The following is a 19,051-nucleotide window of genomic DNA, read 5'->3' as shown; positions in this document are numbered from 1 at the left end:
AGGGCTTTTTTCCTCGTCTGTTTTTCCTCCCTGCATTTCAGTGTGTAGAATGTACCCTTGACACATTTTAAAAACATTATTAATCTTTGTCATTTGTGTTTTAAAAATAACTCTGTGATAGCAGCCAGGCCTTAAATCCTGTTTAATTCAGGCTGACCTTGTGAGCAGTGATCCTGGGGAGGGGGGACTGCTGCAGCCTCCCATGTGCTCACTGAGTGCACATGTCCAGCAGCACTGGCACCCCTCTGGGCTCAGGATCTTTGCAATTAAAACCAGTTCTGTGGGTTTGGGTTGGCACTGGGCTTGGTTTCCAACCAAAAAGTTGGAAATGTGGGGGTTTTTTTCCTGCAGAAAGAATTCCTTGGCTCTGCTGATTTCAGTTAATCAGAGAAGCAGAATTAATTTTAAAAACCCCTCAAAGACCACAAAAAAAAAAAACACAACCCCAAAAACCAACCAAAAATAAAAAAAGAAGAAGAAAAGAAACAAGCTACATTTTGGCATTTTGCTGTCTAAAACATCTGACAGCAATTTCTTCAAGTTTACAAACACAATGTTTTCAGTTGAAATACCCAGGAGGTAAACCATGGAAAAAAAGATCAACGTGTTGTATTTGCCCAAAAAAAAAAAAAAATACGATGGAGTAAAGATTTGAAGGCGGCCCCCAGACCAGCCCTGTCTGTGTCATGGGGCTGAGCACCACAGGAGCCCCTGTGGCTCTGGCTACCCCAGGGTGGGCACCCTTGGGTGCGGGTAGCATGGCAGGGATGGGTTTCTGTGACCTGTGGCAAAGTTTACAGTGCTTACACCAGGGTGTAAACCACAGTGCTGTGCTGTGTGTCACCAGCTGTGTGTCCCCAGCCCCAGCCCAAGGGCAGAACAATCTCCTCCATTTGTGGGTCACTCTGCTGCCCCATCCCCAGCACGGCCTCTCGGGATGGTTCCTCCACTAACCTGACTCTGCTTTCTCTCTCTTTTTGTGTCCCCAGTGCCTGTATGGCTGCTATGTCCATTCCTCCATCATCCCCACGTTTCACAGAAGGTGCTACTGGCTTCTGCAGGTAGGATGACAACGAGTTCTGTCTCTGGGGTTACCTGGTCAAGCTGCTGCAGCCACGTTCAGCTGCTGCCAGGGGGGATCAGCATCCTGTGCTTTACTGTCTGGGGGATTTTGTTTGCCTGAAAGGGAATTGGGTCGTCTTAGTTGTATGTCTCTGTTTGGAGGGATTATATATATTCTCTAGCAATATGGAGCTGATGCCAGCTCATGTGTTCTCTAAACATGGAGTTGGCTCAGGTGAGACTTTCTGGAGGTTTCTGGTTGTGTTGTTCCATCCTGAAGCAAGGCAGGAGCCAGAGAAGTGAATACAGTGAATACAGGGTGCTACAGTGGCACACACAGGCATACTGTGGCGTGGGAGAGATACCAGCCCTGGGCTGTGCTTGACTTTGAGGATAACCCTGGAGCTGGTTTTGAGTTTGGGGTGAACCTTGGAGCTGGCCCTGCAGTGGATCTGCTTTCCTCCAGTGAGATATTTAGTCTCCAGGGAGTATTTGAAGTCACTCAATGATTTTTCTTCTGGCTGTTGTGGGAGCAGCAAAGTCCCAGGAGGAGTCAAGCCAAATTTTCCTCTTATTTACACAGGGTTTGGGCAGCTCCCCTGGGGCTGTGGGGGTGTGCAAAGCATCTCATGTGGGAATTTGTCCAGGGGGTGTTTGCTGACCCCACCTTTGAGGAGCTGTTCACATTCTTGACTGGTTACTATGGTGTACAAAGTGGAAGTAATTTGTTTTCTTTCATTATGAAATGGCACTTGACACATACTGTAAAAATATAGTTTTAAAGATTAAACTCCCATGGTCCTGAAAACAAACAAGTCTGAGGAAAGTGACATCTGTTTCTAGAAGCAAATGGAAAATAATTCCTGTTTCTCTTTCTGGTTTTGCAATTGCACTTCCATATTAAAAAAAGAAGGCACTGCTGGTGTCACTGGGGCAGGACAGAGCCCTCACAACCCACAATGGACACAATCAAAGGAAACACGCAGCAGATGTCACCCTCCTCTGTGATATCTGTGTGTTCTCAGCTCTGTTTGCATCTGTGGCATAAAAATGCTGTGTGCAAGGAAAAGGAGATGCTTGGCTGCAGTGGTGGGAGAGGAGAATTGTGCCTCCTCTGAAATCACAGTGTGACTGCATCGATCCTGTTCCCTCCCAGCTGCCCAGGCTGTGCTTGTCCTCCTCCAGAGCTCCTGGCCCCAGAGGTCACCTCTTTTCTCTTCATTTCTGAGCTTTGTATTGCTTTTTCTCGTTGTGACGTGCTCCCTAGAAGGGCTGCTGGCCCTGGCTGCTGTGGCACTCAGCCAGCAGCTCCCTGATGGGTTGCACTGCAGCACTGTAGGATCTCTGAGCTGTTCCCCCGGGTCTGGCTCTTCACTTTCACAGGGTGTGCATCAATGTTTAGTCATTTTCTTTGCTCTGGTAATCACTTTTTGTCAAGAGGATGGGAAGTACATTTCTTAGAAGCCTATTTATAAAATGTGCTGCAGGACATCTCGCTGTGGCTGTGGTAGACTGGTATTCCTCAACAAGGACATGCTGTGCCTTGGCTGTGGGAGGAAGAGGGGTCTGTGATTCATGGCAGCATCTCCAGGCACCGACGGGCATCCTTCAGTCATGCGCTCAAGGTTGTGCAGCCAGCAGAAAGGAGCTGGCCAAGAATAGATGACACTTCCCTATCTCTGCACACTGCTTGTGTTCAGCTCCGTGGTGAATTCAGGAGCAGTGACACCACAGAGACAGAAGGTGTTTTGTGCATCTCCTTCAGAAGCTTTCACTTCCAACAGCACTGGTAAATGAGTTTGATACTCAAAAATAGGTGTAGCCAGGGCAATGTGTAATATGTTTGGCTTTATAGTTCACTGAGGCACATGGGTGACTTTCCCTTTTTTTGGGGAGACGTCTAGCACCTTCCTGGGACTCTCTCTGTGCACTGTCTGGTCAATGAGGAGTAAATACAATTAGTCTGCAATGCCATCTATGTTTTATGGGATGATCTTCCTCCATATCCTACTGTCAGGTTAGATATTGATTAAAAATCCCCACACAAATGTTCTTGATCTTTTCTGCCTCACATTTTCAGTGTAAAGGCCAGGACTCCAACCAGCCACAGGGACTCACAGCCTTTCTCATGCATTTACACAGCACTGTAGCCATTAATTATATGGTGATGTCCAATTTCTTACTTAAACAACTTTGTGTTGTCATTTATGATTGACATGATGTGCCTGCTCCCTGCAGACTGGTCAGAGGGATGAGAAATGAGAACCAATCATCTGGAACTGCATGATTCAGTTTTCTGGGTCTCTGCTGGAAGTTCTTAGGCTGTTGGCAGAGACCGTGGTGCTGGCAGCTGTGGCTGGGTCTGCTGCATGGGGCCTCCACCTCCTCTCTCTTCTGAAGGGGTTTCACGTTTTTGAGACATTTCAAGCTTTCTTGATAACGGATTTTAAGTGCTGCCTTACCCCAGAGACCTTTAGTATTTGTAATAGGTGCTGTAATTGCTAAGCCAGCATTGACACATTCCTGCAGGACGTGGTCCAGACCTGGGCACTGGCAGCCTCTTGCATGGATGCTCTCTTGGCCACTCACTCTTGGGCCTGAATGAAGAAAGCATGGCCAAGGTGGTGGTTTCCTACATTTAGTTCTCATATTTTTGTTTTGATTATCTGATCTGTAGAAATATGAGATCATGCTGAGTGACACAGGCAGAGAAGAAGATGGGGATGAGGACATGGATGGCCTCTTCACAGTTTGCTGGGGAATACTTCAGTAGAACTTCAGTTTTTTATTGTTTTACATTATCTGCTCACTTCTAAAAAGATGCAGAGCCCTGGCTGTTCACAGTTCACTAAGGATGGAGCAGAGCTGCTGAAACCTTTTCTGAGATGGGGGTGATGGCAGCTCCCAGCCTCCTGCAGAGGCTGTGGCACAGCTGTGACTCTGAGTGCCTTGGTTTGTCACTGTCAGGACTCAGGCTGTCCATGTTACACCTTCAGCATACTACCAGATTTTGTGTCAATGGAAAAAAGAAGAAGAAAACCCCCTGTTTGTACTTGTACTGACTAATGGAGGGAAAATGTGTATTCTCAGACATGGATGATTTTCAAACATTGGCACAGCTGAGCAGGGAGATGCAGCATTCCCTTCTGTGTGTTGGAAATTGGCACCCCAGGAGCTGAAAATTAATCTGGCTGCCAGGCAGGCTGCTGCTTGCCAGGGTTACAGAGGCTTTGCCTTCACCCATGGGCTGTGATGGGCCCCTTGCTCACTCCCACTCCCGTGCTGCACAGCTGCAGATGCTGAGCTCACTGGATACTCACTGTGTTCCACCTGTAGCAGATACTGATGTCTCCTTTAGTGCTGCTGTTCAGGTGCTATGGGGATGGGAGGGAATACATATTTTGAAATTTTTCTTTTTCTTAATTAAGAAGTACATAAACTGTGCTATAGGATCATGCTAAAAACTTGTAAATTTAGACCTCTTGGCCAGTTAAACAAATGAAGACTAACAAGCCTTGGAGAGAGGTGGCAGAGAGCTGTTTCACATTGCACATGCATTAACTGCTCACTGAATAATTCAGAATTGGTGCAGAAGAGTGGCAGTGGCACTGCTCTGGCAGGTGAGCCAAGGAAGCAGAGTGGGATGCAGGCTGAGCTAGGCAGGCGCAGGGACACAGCAGAGCGCCACACAGCCCTGTTGTAAATCCAGTGTTTGCAGTAATTGCTGAAATGTGATAATCCAGTTCTCTGGGAGCCTGGGGGAAAACTGCATTTCATCTTTATTGCTCACACACTCACAGGATGCTCCCAGCAGCCATGGAAGTCATGGAATACTTCTCTGTAGGGTAGGAAATGGCAGGAGAAAGTCAGGGACACGTCATGCCAGGTGTAATATCCAGGCAGGATGTCTGCCACAGGAGGAGCGAGTGGGAGATGCTGGGGGGGCACTGGGGGTGGGCAGTATTTGGGTAGTGGTATTTAATTACTGTTCCTGTGGTTCTGTGTGCACCAGCTGTGCCTTGCAGAGTATGTGTAAGCACTGATTGAATGTCAGAGGCTTTTGCAATATTCTCTCTTTACTCTGTTTTTTTTTTCCTGAATTCTTCCTTCTGATACACTTGAATATTCAGCAGTTTGTTACTATGAGTGTCTGCACTGATGCTTGATGCCCCCTGAGTGTGTTCCCTTCCTAAAATACATCTTGTCTGAAAGCTGTGGGCAGAAAATATCAAGACCTAAAACTCATTTAAAATGTTCTACATGACATCTGTCACTGTCCTGCATAAATTTACTGTTTGTTCTATATTTTTTTGCCATGGTTTTCCATTATGCCCTAAACAAGAGGAAGCCCTTCCCATTTATTTTTGATAGCAGCCCGTCAGAGCAGCATTTCCCTCTCTGATCACTTGTGCTGTGCTGTGTCAGCAGCATCTCCTGCCTCCCTGGCTGGAGCAGCGACAGACAGCTTGAGGATTTGGGGCTTTTTCAACATAAATTGGAAGCATTACAATCTCATAAAATTTCTCAAGACTTTTGCTTAGTAATGGGTTTTTATTTTTCATTTGGGTGAAATAAAAGTGGCTGGGCAATAAAGCACAGAGAATGCTGTGCTGCACATGGGCACTCAGCTGGGTCCTGTGTGTTAGGGGGGTAGGATGTGAGCGAGGCCTCAGCACAAGGAGCCTGTGCCTTTTTGCTAGCAGAGTTATAAACTGTTGCTGCTATGCTGGCACCTGTTCCCAAAGTGTGTTTTAGCCTGTGTGATGAAATGAAGTGGTGTAGAAGTGCAGCAGAGCATGGTCTGTGGTACTGAACCACCTCCAGTGTGGCTGCACATCCCAAGCATGACCGGGATGTTCACAGAGCAGACTTGTGGTTCCTGATCCCAGTGCCCTGTGTGCATGTGGAGCTGTGCTGTGTGTGGGGAGACCAAACAGCACTTCCAGGAGAGCAGAATCTGTGTTGATTTAGCTCTGAGCTGCAGCAGCAGAGGTGCCTTTGGTACCAGAGGCTGGCAGGATGCAGCAGTCAGCCCTCTTGTGTTATCACTTGGCTTCACGATGCACAAGCATTTTCAGAGGATGTGGAAGTTTGGGTACCCTTTTCATGCTTCCTTAACATGCCTTTGGCTTGATCTCTCTGAAGGATGTTCTCTTCTTTCCCTCCTTTCATCTCCTCACCAGCTCTTCTGAAGGCACCGTGCTCGTTGCTGTTGCAGTGACTGGAACAGCCATGTCTCAAGATTTCCCATCATGTTTTTCAGGGTTCATTAAAGATCTGAATACTCATGGAATTGGTGGAGCTGTGCAAAAATTATTGCTCAGTCCAACTGAAATTCCAAGGGTTCTGTGAACTCTTTTGTAATTGTCCAGTTTCTTTTTTTTTTGGTCATATGCCTAAAACATACTGACTCCTGAAAGAGAATTTCAGAGAAACTGTGTAAGAGAAACAAAGGGTCTTGTGCTTCCTGCTCCCAACCATCCTGTGGAGTGTCACAGAGAGCACAGCTTGTATGCTGCTGGAGGAAGGACAAACCCTGGGGCTCTGTTTGTTGGGACAGCCACCTGCATTTGCAGCCATCCTGTCACACAAGATGGTGAAAATAAATGAGGATGTTGCTTCCATGAGAAACATTTTCCATGTAGACAGAAATCTACAGTAGATACCATTGAGCTGTGGCTTGGGCTGGTGTCTGCCTGGATCCCTGTGAACCAGAGACTCTGCAGGGTGGGTGAAATGGGGCTGTGAGAGCAGCAGCACAAAACCGCTGCTGATGTTCCAGTGAAAGGGAGGCAAAGAGGATTACAAATGAACTGGTGTGTCAAAGGCTGGCAATGTTTTAGCAGCAGTGCTTTATCTTTTGTAATGTTTTTATAAATTATTTATTAACACACTTGCTGCATTTTCCTGAGAAATTGGGTGGAAGAGCAGAATGTATAGATGGCAGACTATATTCCAGAAGAAAGACGCCTGTGATTAAAAAACAATTTCCAACCCTTTCAAACACATAACTTTATTTTAGACAAGCAGGCTTCTATTTTTGTACTGCTCTCCACCATTTTAAAGAAAATCCCGGATTCGTTCCCTAGATATATGAGGAGACTGACGTTAATGCAAGCAAACTAAAAAGCAGTCAGAGTGCTTTAGTTGTTGCTTAAATAATCTGTTGTCATTTATAGAAGGGATGCATTTCCCAAACTGCTGGGGGATGTGCCTGGGTTGCTGATCAAGAGAAGTTCTGGCAGGGGCGATGGAGAAAAGGCCAAAATGTGTCCAACTCCCACGGAAAGGGAGAAAAGGTTTGGTGCTTTCAGCTCTTGGTGGAAATAATGCCCCATTTGCCCTGGATGCTGACCCAGGGGAGTAAAGCATTGGTGGAAATAATGCCCCATTTGCCCTTTCCTTCTCAGAGGAGGGAAGGCATTTTCTCTGTCCCTCCTTGGGGGCTGCAGCCCTCCCGTGCACCATAGCAGGGCTGAGGGGCAGCCACAAAGGGCCTGCTTGTGCCTCATCCAGCAGCTCACTGTGAACAGGAGCTCCTGCCTTACCTAAAATGAGTTTTGCTGCAAAGGGACCCAAAGCAGGGGTGGGTCAGGGGCCCTGTGAGCAGCCTGCTGTCAGTGGGGAACATCAGCATCTCAGCAGGGACACCAAGAAGTGACACCACTGGAAGCAGGATTACTTGTGCTTCAGCTCCCACCCCTGTGTTCTCCTGGGAAGACCCCAGAGGGTGGGACTGTCATCCCTGTGATCCTGCTCTGGTTCAGGCAGTGATGCTGTCACCGAGACATCCTCGCAGCAGGGATCGCAGCCATGCGGCAGCACAGCCCAGCTGGAAATGAAATCAAACCACAGGCTCCAAGACACTTATTAATATGCTCTGTATACTGAGGATTAGGCTTTTGGTGACACTTAAATTGAATTCTAATGCTATTTTGAAATATATAATACGCTGAATTTACTTCACCTCAGGTTTGAGTTAATGGTTTATTAAATTATGCACCTTGCAGTAGTGAAGCTGTTTCCTGGTGTAGGACACCGAGCCTTGCAGGAGCAATGCAGCAATTCTGCTGAGCTCACCCACGTCCTCCCTGGTCAATTATTAGGTCTGCAGGTGTCAGTGAATGTATTATAGCCTTGGCTGGAGTTTCACCCTCACTGGAGAGTTATAATTGGGGCTTGAGTTGGGAATTCTGTAGTGAAGCAAATTACAATTTGAGTTTAGAGATGTGGAGTTTGTTCTGGCGTGGGCAGCAGAGGACTTGAAGCAGATGCTGCCAAGGCTGAAGTCTCTCTTTCTAATGCAGGATATTTTTTCCTTTAATATGCAGTGTTTTGGCCTGCAGTGAGTTAGCCTTGTATTTTATTTGTTAAGGAACACTTTTGTAAGTGTTTTGGATAAATCACTTCCCAGGTGCCTGCAGGTTTGAGCGCTCTTCCTTCTATCCTCCGCCTTTGTAAACGTCTTGCTGATTACCCTGGTTGCTTTTATTCTCAAAATAATCTTTCATTTCTGAAGGAGTCTCTACTCCCTTTCTATCAGCTGGCTGCCTCAGCTGTCACTGACGTCTGTGCTGCCCTGGGTTAATGAAGCTCTGATGCCTCTTGTGTCTCACACTGCCTCAGTGGTGTGAAGACTTTCCATCCCTGTCACCTCCCACAGCTGCCACCTGCATCCTGCCACCTGATCCCACCTGGGACCCATCACTGCATCCCTCTCTCCACACCCCTGGTGATGTTGTGAGTCAGACAAGTGGATGGCATAGTGGCTGTTAGACCCATGAATGCATACATGGTGCACTACCCTTAGTGAAAGGCACTAAAGGTTCTTAAAAAGAGCCCCAAGTTCATGGTCTGCACTATAAAATGCTGTGCTGAACTCTGAGGCTGTGGAAATGGGGTGCAGGGACCACAGCCTTAGTCCTCTGTGAGATCATGGTCTTCTTTATTGTATTAATGGAGGAGCAAAAGTCAGAGAAGGACCATCCTAAATGGCTTTTGCTTCTGAACAGGCAGCATTCCTAAGGGGATCATTTTCTGTGTCAAGGAAAAAGTGCACAATTTTTATCTCTGTACATTTTTTTTCCATGAAACATCAGCTTTGCCTCTGTTCCTCGTGCTGCCATGGGGTGTGTATGGTACAACTGTCTGCTGGCTCCTGCTGCTTATTGGCCACGGGCAGCCAAGAAGGCATGACAGAGTGAAATAGAGGTTGAAGTTTTTATCAGTTTAAGTCACTGTAAAATCTCCTCTTCCCAGAAAAATAGATTTCCCAATAATGTGACCAGGACAAAAATAAGTGTTTGATTCACTGCATCTTCACATTGTTCTCCTTGTGGTATGGCAGAAGGGAATGGCTGCTCCCAGTGCTCCCCATGGTACCTGGTGCAGTGGGACACACACAGCTCTGCCCTTCTGCTGAGCTCTCATCACAGTCACCATTCAGCTGAGCCACACAGGCACTCTCTGCTGGAGAAGGAGAGAAGAGGTTGTTCTCCTTGGTGAACGGTGAAGATTTTCAGCAATTATCACCAATATTATTAATTTCTTCAATTATCTTTCTTTGTGGCACTCTTCAAAAGCTGGCACCAGCAGCTCCATAATCACAGTGTTTATTTCTCAATGCAGAGCACTGGTGTTTATTCCTCTCTATAACTTAGACTTGAGTCACTTTCTGTAGGGATTTTGCTGTTCTCAAGACACAGCACTGGTGTCTGAGTGTTCTGGGGTGCAAGGACCTTGTCAGGTTGGTTCAGCCAAGCATCTCAGAGTCTTTCAACCCCTGTTGACCAGCACAGATGCACTGTCTCTGTCTGTTTTACAGTGTCCCCCTAGAGATACCTAATGACTTTCTGAAGCGTACCAGTCAAATTTTGCTCATCTCACACTTTTGCATTTCCTTGAGCTGTCCTGCTGGGAATTTGCTTTTCATGCCTACTGTAAAACTTTATAGGAAAAGGAATCCTCATGGAAGATTCATCCCCTCCTTGGCCTGCAGTGGAGAATGGAGCCACAACGTCAATTCTGCCATGAACAGTCTGAGCAAGGTGCAGAACTGGCCCCAGCTCCTCTTGCAGCTCTTGGCACTGGCACAAAGAGCTCCAGCATCAAATACTGACTTGTTCTTTTGGGTTTATTGAACAATAAATCCATCACAAAAATATGCAGGAAGAAAAATGAATGCAACATCTCTCAAGGTCACTGGTTCCACAGAGGAGATTCTGTGACTGTGTGGGGTGTCCTGTGACACAGCAGACACACAAGTCATGGGATCCACTCAGTCCTATAGCCATGTCCTCTTTTAATAAAAAAAACCAGCAAATACATCCTGTAACCTGCTATCTGTGCAGTGCAGCACTCTGATAAACAGTAATTATAACTATTATGGGATGCCATCTCCTCTCTGCCATTTATTGACCTTTTCTTCAGTGTAATTTTCTTCTCAGGGGTCCAGGTAGCTCAATATCCCAGGAAGAACTGCCATGTGAGCATCTGGGCAACACAGCCACCAAGACCAGCTCAAGTGCTGAAAGGTGCTCAATTGTTTAAAGTTTACATTATAGTGACAAATCTGGAAACCTCTGAGAGAATAAGTTTTTTTCTGAGTTCTCCTTGTAATTGTTGGGGGAGAAGTTAAAAGTGTTGGGTGCTGGGATGCTGCTAAAAGAAGTTGACTAAAATAGCTTTTCTGTTTGTAATAGCATTTCAGATCCTAGAGCCTTTTCAAGCTCAAAGTGACCCGAAATCATTTGTACAGAGAGAAACATTGTCCTTCCAGGGAACTAGCCCCTCATTTTTGGGTTTTGTAGAATCAGACAGGAAATCCATTCCAGATTCAGAAAATAATGTGACCAAGTAAGTTTTGGAGGGGCAGCTCTGAATTTGGGAGAAGAGGCAATGTCACATTTGGGTTTTAACAGCAGTTTGCTGAAATTGTGTGAATTCACGTTGTCAGCTAAGAATATAAATTGCTTTAAAATTCACCTTCTTCACAGCTTTCCTCTGTATGAAGCAGACCTAGGCATTGCCTTCAGGCATGGCAAAGGGGAGATCATGTCTCCCCCTCCCCATAATCTTCAGGCAGAGCATCCCTCCCCATAGCTCCCCAGTGCTGCAGGGACTCCAATTCCCACCCTCCCACTTGGGTTCCATGGGAGGAGGGAGAGGATGTGGAGTGGGCTTGATTAAAAAGTGCTTTTTGCTTTTTCTCCTGAAGGATGTTTGCAGTGAAAACTGTACGTGAAATTTATACTCCTCTCATATGATTCTGACTGGTTTTAGTGCACAAATTCTCAGAAGAAAATGTATTCAATAAAAATTTGATGTGGAACTATAGCTCAGCAGAATCTTTTTTAGGAAATCCAGCTCTGGGATATTTATTTTGTATCTAGTTTCAGTTTTAGTGCCTATTCCTCCTGCAGATGCCCTCGTTAGCCTGCTAACAGCTCATGAAGAGTTGAGCCCCTCTCCTGCCCTCATTCTGGGCATTCCTGCTGTGCCTGTGGGGAAGGTTTGGGGGGAAGCATAGCTGTGTGCAGTGCTACTTGGTTTTTTCCATAAGCAAATCCTGCTTTTTGTTCATGAGGAATGCAGGGGGGCTGAGCCTGAGGCGGGTAAAATATTGCCAGGCTGGTGGACAGTGATGTGGCCAACAAGAACGTGGTGTGCTTGCTTTGTAACAAGTCTGCTGGGATATAATTTTAGCAGGAAAATGCAATAATTCTGGATTTGTTCTCTTTTGATGCTCAGCTTGCAAAAGGAGATGGTTATGGGGAAGTAGGAGAGGAATCCAGGATGGCCACAATGAAAATTGCAGGGTAGACCTGTGAGCCCCCAAAGCTCCTTGTGGGGGAATAATGTCCTTTATTTGGGCTGTAGCAGGATGTGATGCTGGGATGGGTTAGTGTTGGGATGTAGGGGAGAAGAGACAGAATTCTTTGGAGCAATTGATATTGATGAGGGAAATCCTCACTGGCCTTCTAATTTCCAACCCTTGTTCCAAAAGGTTCCTGTTCCTTTCCCAAAATTGCAAATGAGCAGCTCTTCCTGAGCCAGGTTTGTCCCACTGCCTCCTCCCACCTGGTGCTGGGAGCAGTGTCCAGGGTTGTGGTGCCTTAACAGGCACAAAGGCACTCTTCAAACAGAAATCCTAAGGCTGAATCCTTTGCTCAGTGTTTCAGGGGCACCAGGAATTTCTCAAACAGGTTTCTGGTCCACTGCCCCCTGAATCACCACCTCCTCAATGCATTTTAATGCAAAGCCGGAGCCTGAAGGCAATCGAGAGCTTTTTCCTAAGGTTTAGTGATAAACTTGTGTCTCCTGTGAGTGAGCAATCTGCTGCTTCACCACTTCTTTCAATTTAGAAGGGAGTACACTGAAGCCCTCTTGCAAAAACATTTATTGTATCAAGCAAAACTGGAGGGTTTGGGTTCTACTTCTCTCGTAAATTTTTTTTCTTTACTTCTAGTGTTCTCATATCAGATTTTCATTGGAAGAATACTACCCAGAAGCATGGAAAATGGCATATGGCTCTATGAAATATACCCCCATCTAGGATACACCATGTTTTTACTTTGTGACAGTCCAAGATTCAGTGCGTGGCCTAAATATTGTGGCATCCTATTTTATTTTTGAATTGTTGGATGGACTAGACACTATAGCTCATGGACAACACTACCATTTTTCCCTGTGGTTTACCCTTTTTCTAGATTACTGTCTCTTAGTTTCAAAATGGAACAGGATTTCTCCCTGGTTTATAAATTAGGGCCATATTCCAGCAGCACCCAGTAGTGCTGTCATATTTTAGATGGTGTCAGGATTTCTATTAAAAACCTTATTTTTCAGAGGTTTAGAGCTGAGCCATAAAAACTGGCGGTGTGTATGTATAACAGCTGCAGCTCTGTCATGCAGAGGGGGTGCTAGCATGTAGTCCCTGCAAAGCAGAACAAACCACACTTCCCACATGCGTTTATACATAGAGCTCTGTAGAATTGTATTAGAACTCAGTGTAAGATTGCACTAAGTTTTTATTTAAAAGTTAATTGTATTAGAACTCAGTGTAAGGTTGCACTAAGTTTTTATTTCAGAGTTAATTGCTTGGAAGTCAGGAGATGCTCCCTTTGGCAGAGGTGTGGGAGAGTTGCCAGAGGGGTGCTGGGTCCCAGGGGGTTCTGATCTGAACCAGATCTTGAAGCAGAGTTGTGAGACAGGACACAGCCTCTCTGAGGGCTGACTGGTGGATCTGCTGATGGTTTTTACATATCTGGAGTGATTAGCTTACTCACCAAAGTGTATCTGGCCCACACAATAAAAATTGGCCATGAATATCTCAGCTCTACCAAAAGAGACCCCGAGAACAGAACTGCACCCAGGCTGTAGCTCTGATAATACCTAGAAGCCTAACGTGGATCTGGACGTGTGCCATGGGTGGGTTTTCTTCTTGTGTTGACGTGTAAGATACCAGCAGCCTCCTTTTAATAGCCCTGCATAATGCTCACACCTGCTGCAGTATAATTTGCTGCATTTCTGCAAATAAGCTGGAGGGAGTGAAGAATATCATCCCACAGTGCCCTGAGCTCCTGTCGCAGGAGACAAAGTGGCCCTGCACACAGCTGTGGGGGTTTCTTTCCACTGCAGCTCCAGCAGCCACTGGGGTGCTTCAGGTTTGCAAACACCCAGATAATGAAGGACACAGATTCGAGCCAAATGTCAAAAACCAAAAAAATAACCCCACACAATCTGCAAGTCCTTGAGAACCTCACTGCAGCTTGATGCGTCTTCTGTGACATTTTGGCTCTCGTTGGCTCTCCATCTGCAGGAGTTTTATGTCAGTGTCAGCCAGGCCTGTCTTTAAGCTCATGTTTTTCTGTGTGATAAGGCATTCTGACCTTAAGTGCTGTTGGTCCGTGTCAATTCTCACCTCGAAATTCTGCCTGGTCAGATCTCTCCGGTGCTGTGGTGGTGAACACAGCACAGGCTGGTTCTGCTTTGAAACTCTCATTGAATTCCTGCCAGGAGCACATTTTTATCATCTTCTCCCCAGGTGCTCCATGGTATTTCCCATTTCAATTCAAACCTGGGCAGCAGCATTGTGCTGGCTGTGTAAGATGTCACGACAGGGCATGTGGCACTATTGGCCATGGGGATGTTGTCCCACAGCTGACCCTGCTCCACCTCCCTTCAATGTTAACAGAGCTCATGAACACACCTGCACAGCCTCGTTAATTAATATCATGTTTTACATTCTATTTTAATAAAGCCTTTTCATTACAGAGCTTGTTCCCTTGGTAGGATAAATTGAAATTCTTTGCAAGAGCATTATAATTAAGCTGTAGTGCAATGGGTAGGGATGTGTGTATGGGTACAAATTGAAAGAGGAGAAATTTAGGTTAATGGAGGAAATTCTTTGCTGGTAATGTGGTGAGACACTGGAACTGGTTGCCCAGTGGGTGCCCCAACCCTGGAGGTGTTCAAAGCCAGGTTGGACAACCTGGGATAGCTGACCCTGCCCATGGCAACTAGGGGTTAGGACTGGGTGGTCTTTAAAGTGTTTGGACACTTCTGTGTTCTATGCTTAGGAAGTGTCTGTCTGAAGTGTCTCAACAGCAGGCAATACCAGCAGGCTCAGGCAGTGCTCCTCTGCCTTGTGCCTCAGGGGACTTCTGCCCCCGAGGTGCTGTTTCAGCCTCAGGTCATATTTCACAGGCTAGAGAGATGGGAAGCAGCCTCTGCTAGGCAGCAGCTCCCCAGCTTTTGGCTCACTGGACAATTGCAGCTCTCAGATGTGCCTGTGGTGGCTGGGGCAGCAACAGGAGGCAGGTTTCAATGCTGAGGTTGGTTCTCAGGTGATTTATTTACCATAGGCTGGAGTTGGGGGCTGTTTCCAGGTGGGGATGGAGCAGTGAGGGGTCTGCCACAGGGAACAGCTTTGGGGCGTTTCTTCAGTTTAGTGTAAACTACCAAGAGTGGCAATACAGGAGGTGAAATACTTTGTTATTTCAGGTCTGTTGTGCCTTGCTCCTGCAGTTTAAAAATCAATACACCTGGTGCATCCACAGCTGTTCATGATGGGTAGAGTTGCTTTGATGAGCGTAAGGAAACAGGGGTTCACCGTGGGGTTAGAGCATCCCTGTTCAGAAATGCAGTTCAGCAAGAGGAGGCAATGAAGTTGTGTCAGAATTACTTGAGAATTTGGGAACAGATTTTTATTTTCTCTTTGACAAAAACTAGGGTTTATAGAAAGAGAGAAGGCTTGCCTGGGAGGGGTGGTTGAGTTCCTGCCGCCAACCTCAGGGAGTTTTATTTACGAGTTGTGCAGCAAGGAGATGGAAATGCTTCATTAGCAAGCAGCAGTGCATGCTAGCTGGAGAAGATCCTAATGGAGTAAATTAGGAGGGAAACATCTGTTGCTTTCTGTTTTGGTTTTACTGCTCAATCTGGTGCTAATCCTGGCCTTTTGTGACCTTTTTATATGTCCCCTCGTCCTAAATATGAGACACGTTTTGTTCATTAGTTGTGGTTGTGTGTTGCACCTTTGAACACTTTATCTCTACCCTTGAGGAGAGATTTGTTTCCTTCTCTTCCTTCCTTTTCTTGCAGGCAAAATGTTAGAGATGGAGGGAAAGGAGAGGCAGTAAAAGCCTGAGCCAGGCAGAGGGAGATGTGTGTGTACATGTGCATAGAGATATAAGATGCAAAGTTATGCCTTCTTCCACCATTTGTATAGTGATTTTATCATTAAAAAATGACAGCTTACAACTGAAATTTTAAGTCTTGATGGTTTATACAAAATTCATGGCATGCTCAGGAAAAAGTATTTCTCACAGCTACATGTATAAATAGCCAGGTTTGATGCAAAGAGAGAGGTGGCATACAGAAATTGCCTTCCTAAATCCTAGTTTTTCCACCAACTGATATCGTAGTGGCAGACACAGATCTGCTCTGCTACTCCACAAAATCTGAGGAGCTCCCTTGTTAGCAGGGAGGGAGACAGGAGCTGGTGGGTGCTCTCCAAGGATCTCCTGCATTTCCAGGAAAGGGGACAGGAGCTGGTGGATGCTCTCCAAGGATCTCCCCATTCCAGGAAAAGGGGACAGGAGCTGGTGGGTGCTCTCCAGGGAGCTCCCCAATTTCCAGGGAAGGGAACAGGAACCAGTGGGTGGTCTCTGTCTGGGGCATCAATGCTGCAGGGCTGAGTTGCTCAGCACCAAGTTTGCATTTGCAGAGTTTTGTTCAAGGCTTAAAACACTTGCTCAGATTAATGACCAAAAATGTCAAATGTGTCCGCAGCTAATTATTCATTAGATGCGCAATTAGTGTGAGATGATCATGACATTTTACTGTTATTAATTTTTATACCCCAATAGGAATTAAATGAGGCTGCAGTCACAGAACAACAGTTGGGACTGGCACTGGAGATGCTGTTGGGGAGCTGGAGGATGCTCCTGCAGCACTGCCCAGCTCTGAGGGAGCTTTGGTGCTCCTGGGTTTCCTGGGATCACTTCTTGATTTCCTGTTGTACCTCTGCTCTCAAGGGAGGAATGCAGGATGCAGGCAGCCAGGCTGAGCCTCTGAAATACTAAGCCTAGTTGGCTCCATTAAAGTAATGATAAACTCCAAAAAAGCAAAGCCAAACGTTCTGGGTTCTGTTCATCAGAGACTGGTGGGTTTCTGGCTTTGTTGTCTTTTAATACCGCAAGAACAGATGCAGGTTGACAAGTGGCATCAGCCAAGGGACTCAGCTTTGTAAGTTTGTGTTGAAGCAGACTTGGAAGTAGCCAGCTGAAATCTAATTTGTAGCCAAGTGGAATAAATTGGAACTGATAGTTATTCAATTAATGGCATGGGCAGCAAGGTGAGGTCTCCTCTCAAAATAGCAGAATAAGGTTTCTCCTCATGGAGGTTTGGGAAAACGGGGCACAGCACCAGGTTTTCTATCAAGTCCAGCCATTAATCATCTGAGTAGTGGGAGGCAGATGTGGTTATTGTAGAGAGGCTCAGCAAAACAGTTGGAATGAGCACTTCCCAAAATGGTGTTGGAATCCAAGCCTGACCCAGTGGACATGCCCTGGAGCTGAGGATTCCCTGGGCAGCATGGCACGCACCAGTACCTCAGTCCTGGAGGAAGCAGCAGCAGGAGCAGGGCTGGGCTGTCCTCTGCTCCTTCCTCCTCCAGGCACCTGTGGCGTCCTGGGCACGGAGACTCAATCTCCTGTCACTGACGTGCTAAAGCAGAGCTCCTGTCACATCGGAGGATGTTGTCTTTGCATGCTGAGGAGTTCAGGAAGAATGGACAATTTGGGTGTCTTTTCAGTGCTTTTTGTGCATTTGGGATGCAGAGTAGGGGGTTGACTCCAGCTTTCAGCAGACTTTCTGCAAACTGCCATGGTGTCATGGCTCAGATCTTGGGATAACTGCACAGACCTTTGGATAAGTGCACAGTGATGAAACTGCCACAGTTGTCTCCACCACAAGCAGACCAAGAAATATCGAAAAGCTTTTTTGTCTTTAATCAAAAGAAAAATTTCTTCCTATGCAAATGATGTCTGCAATAATATCAGTGTTGCCTCAGGTTTGCACAAGCTGAATGAAAGAGAAGCTGAGTTCGTGGTTTTCAGCAGATTTTAACTTCTATCAGTTCAGTATGTAAGCAGGAAAGCAAAACTCCTTTTACTTGAAATAATGGAATCCTCTGGTTGCATTTAAAGACAGACCAAACAAGTAATTGCCTGAAAAGTTCATGCCAGTTGGAAGCTGACTGGATTCATGTGAACCATGGCTGTTGTAGTGTAGCTGTGGGACCTGTGCTGGGCTCTGAGCTGCCTAAAGCAGCAGCAGGACACAAGAGCTTGTGTGAGGATGTGGTCAGTCAGATTTGTTTGGGTTTTGGCACTGAAACTGTCCTGGCCACTGGGAATGGGTACAAGGGGAAATATATGCAGATTAGCTCAGATATGGAGCTTACAGAACCGCATAGATGAGGTTTAAACTATGAAACATTTCTCAAGTTGTAATGCAAATACAGTCCAACATCTGCGGCCTTTCATTAAAAGCGAAGTTACAGGAGTGAGATTTCACTCAGCAACACTCATTTGTGCCTGTGAAATTATTAACAATTTGATATTGTGGCTTTCTCATTATAAACTTCTGTGGGAAAGGGGAATTAATTTTTCTGTGCTGTTAGAAGTTGTCAGAGGAGATCCCTCTCTTCCTGCGTAACCGGATCAGAAATTCCTCACGTACGTGGGTTGACCCTTTCCCTCTGGGGAACACATTAATTGAAGCTGCACTCTCATTAAACTGGTGCTGCAGGAGAGGAGTGTAAAAATAATGCAGAATAACAGTGGCAGGCCTGGAGGAATTTGTAGGAATGTTAAGCAAGGAAGAGGGTAGTAATACATAAGGTGCTTTTGGATGGGGACTGTGAAGAGGAGGCTGCTGGTGGCAAATCTTTTCCATTTTATGTAGGAGATTTTTCTGTAATCAGGACTATAAGGACAGTCATAGGATCTTCTTATTGCAGCAACATCTCAGCCAGCTCTAGGTATGCAAGCTCTTCATCATCCTGCTAGGAAGCAGAAGGTGCACCAGGATGAAGAGTGGCTCTCTCTCTGCGCCGTACCTTCTGGTCCCTTTGGAGCCTGTTACCATGGAGCACCTTCCCTGCTCCCCCTTCTCCCCCAGCAGTGCCAGCTCACACCTGACAACACAGCAGGGATGAGTGGAACACAGACCAGTTCTCCCTTTCCCATTGCATGGCAACCTGTTATCTTTGACTTAGATAAATGTCTGCTGGGAGAGAGGCGTGAGTTCAGCCCACCAGACCCATCTGACAAACCCACCACGTTTCTGGCTGGGTTGGGTTTTGCTGCTGAATGCTTCTCCCCACTTTCCTTGCATCACACACAGAGCCAGCACCTCAAATGTTGTTTTCCTGGTGAAAACAACATCCATGGCAAGGGGGTGAAGCAGGGTGGTGCAGGAGGGATGG

General features: G+C 46.3%; 1 protein-coding gene across 4 annotated transcripts in view; it reads left to right on the top strand.

Moving 5' to 3' along the window:
• The window catches only part of CAMTA1 (calmodulin binding transcription activator 1), a 248,199-nt gene that overhangs the window by 131,532 nt on the left and 97,616 nt on the right, over nt 1-19,051 (top strand). For all 4 annotated transcript variants that reach the window (XM_030963985.1, XM_030963987.1, XM_030963986.1 and 1 more), the window contains one exon: nt 990-1,061. In XM_030963985.1, the coding sequence (XP_030819845.1) occupies nt 990-1,061 (72 nt within the window). The remainder of the gene's footprint in view (nt 1-989; nt 1,062-19,051) is intronic.

This window comes from Camarhynchus parvulus, chromosome 21 (assembly GCF_901933205.1).
Source record: "Camarhynchus parvulus chromosome 21, STF_HiC, whole genome shotgun sequence".
In the NCBI taxonomy this organism is placed as follows: Eukaryota; Metazoa; Chordata; class Aves; order Passeriformes; family Thraupidae; genus Camarhynchus; species Camarhynchus parvulus.
This window is presented reverse-complemented; position numbering and strand designations above follow the sequence as displayed.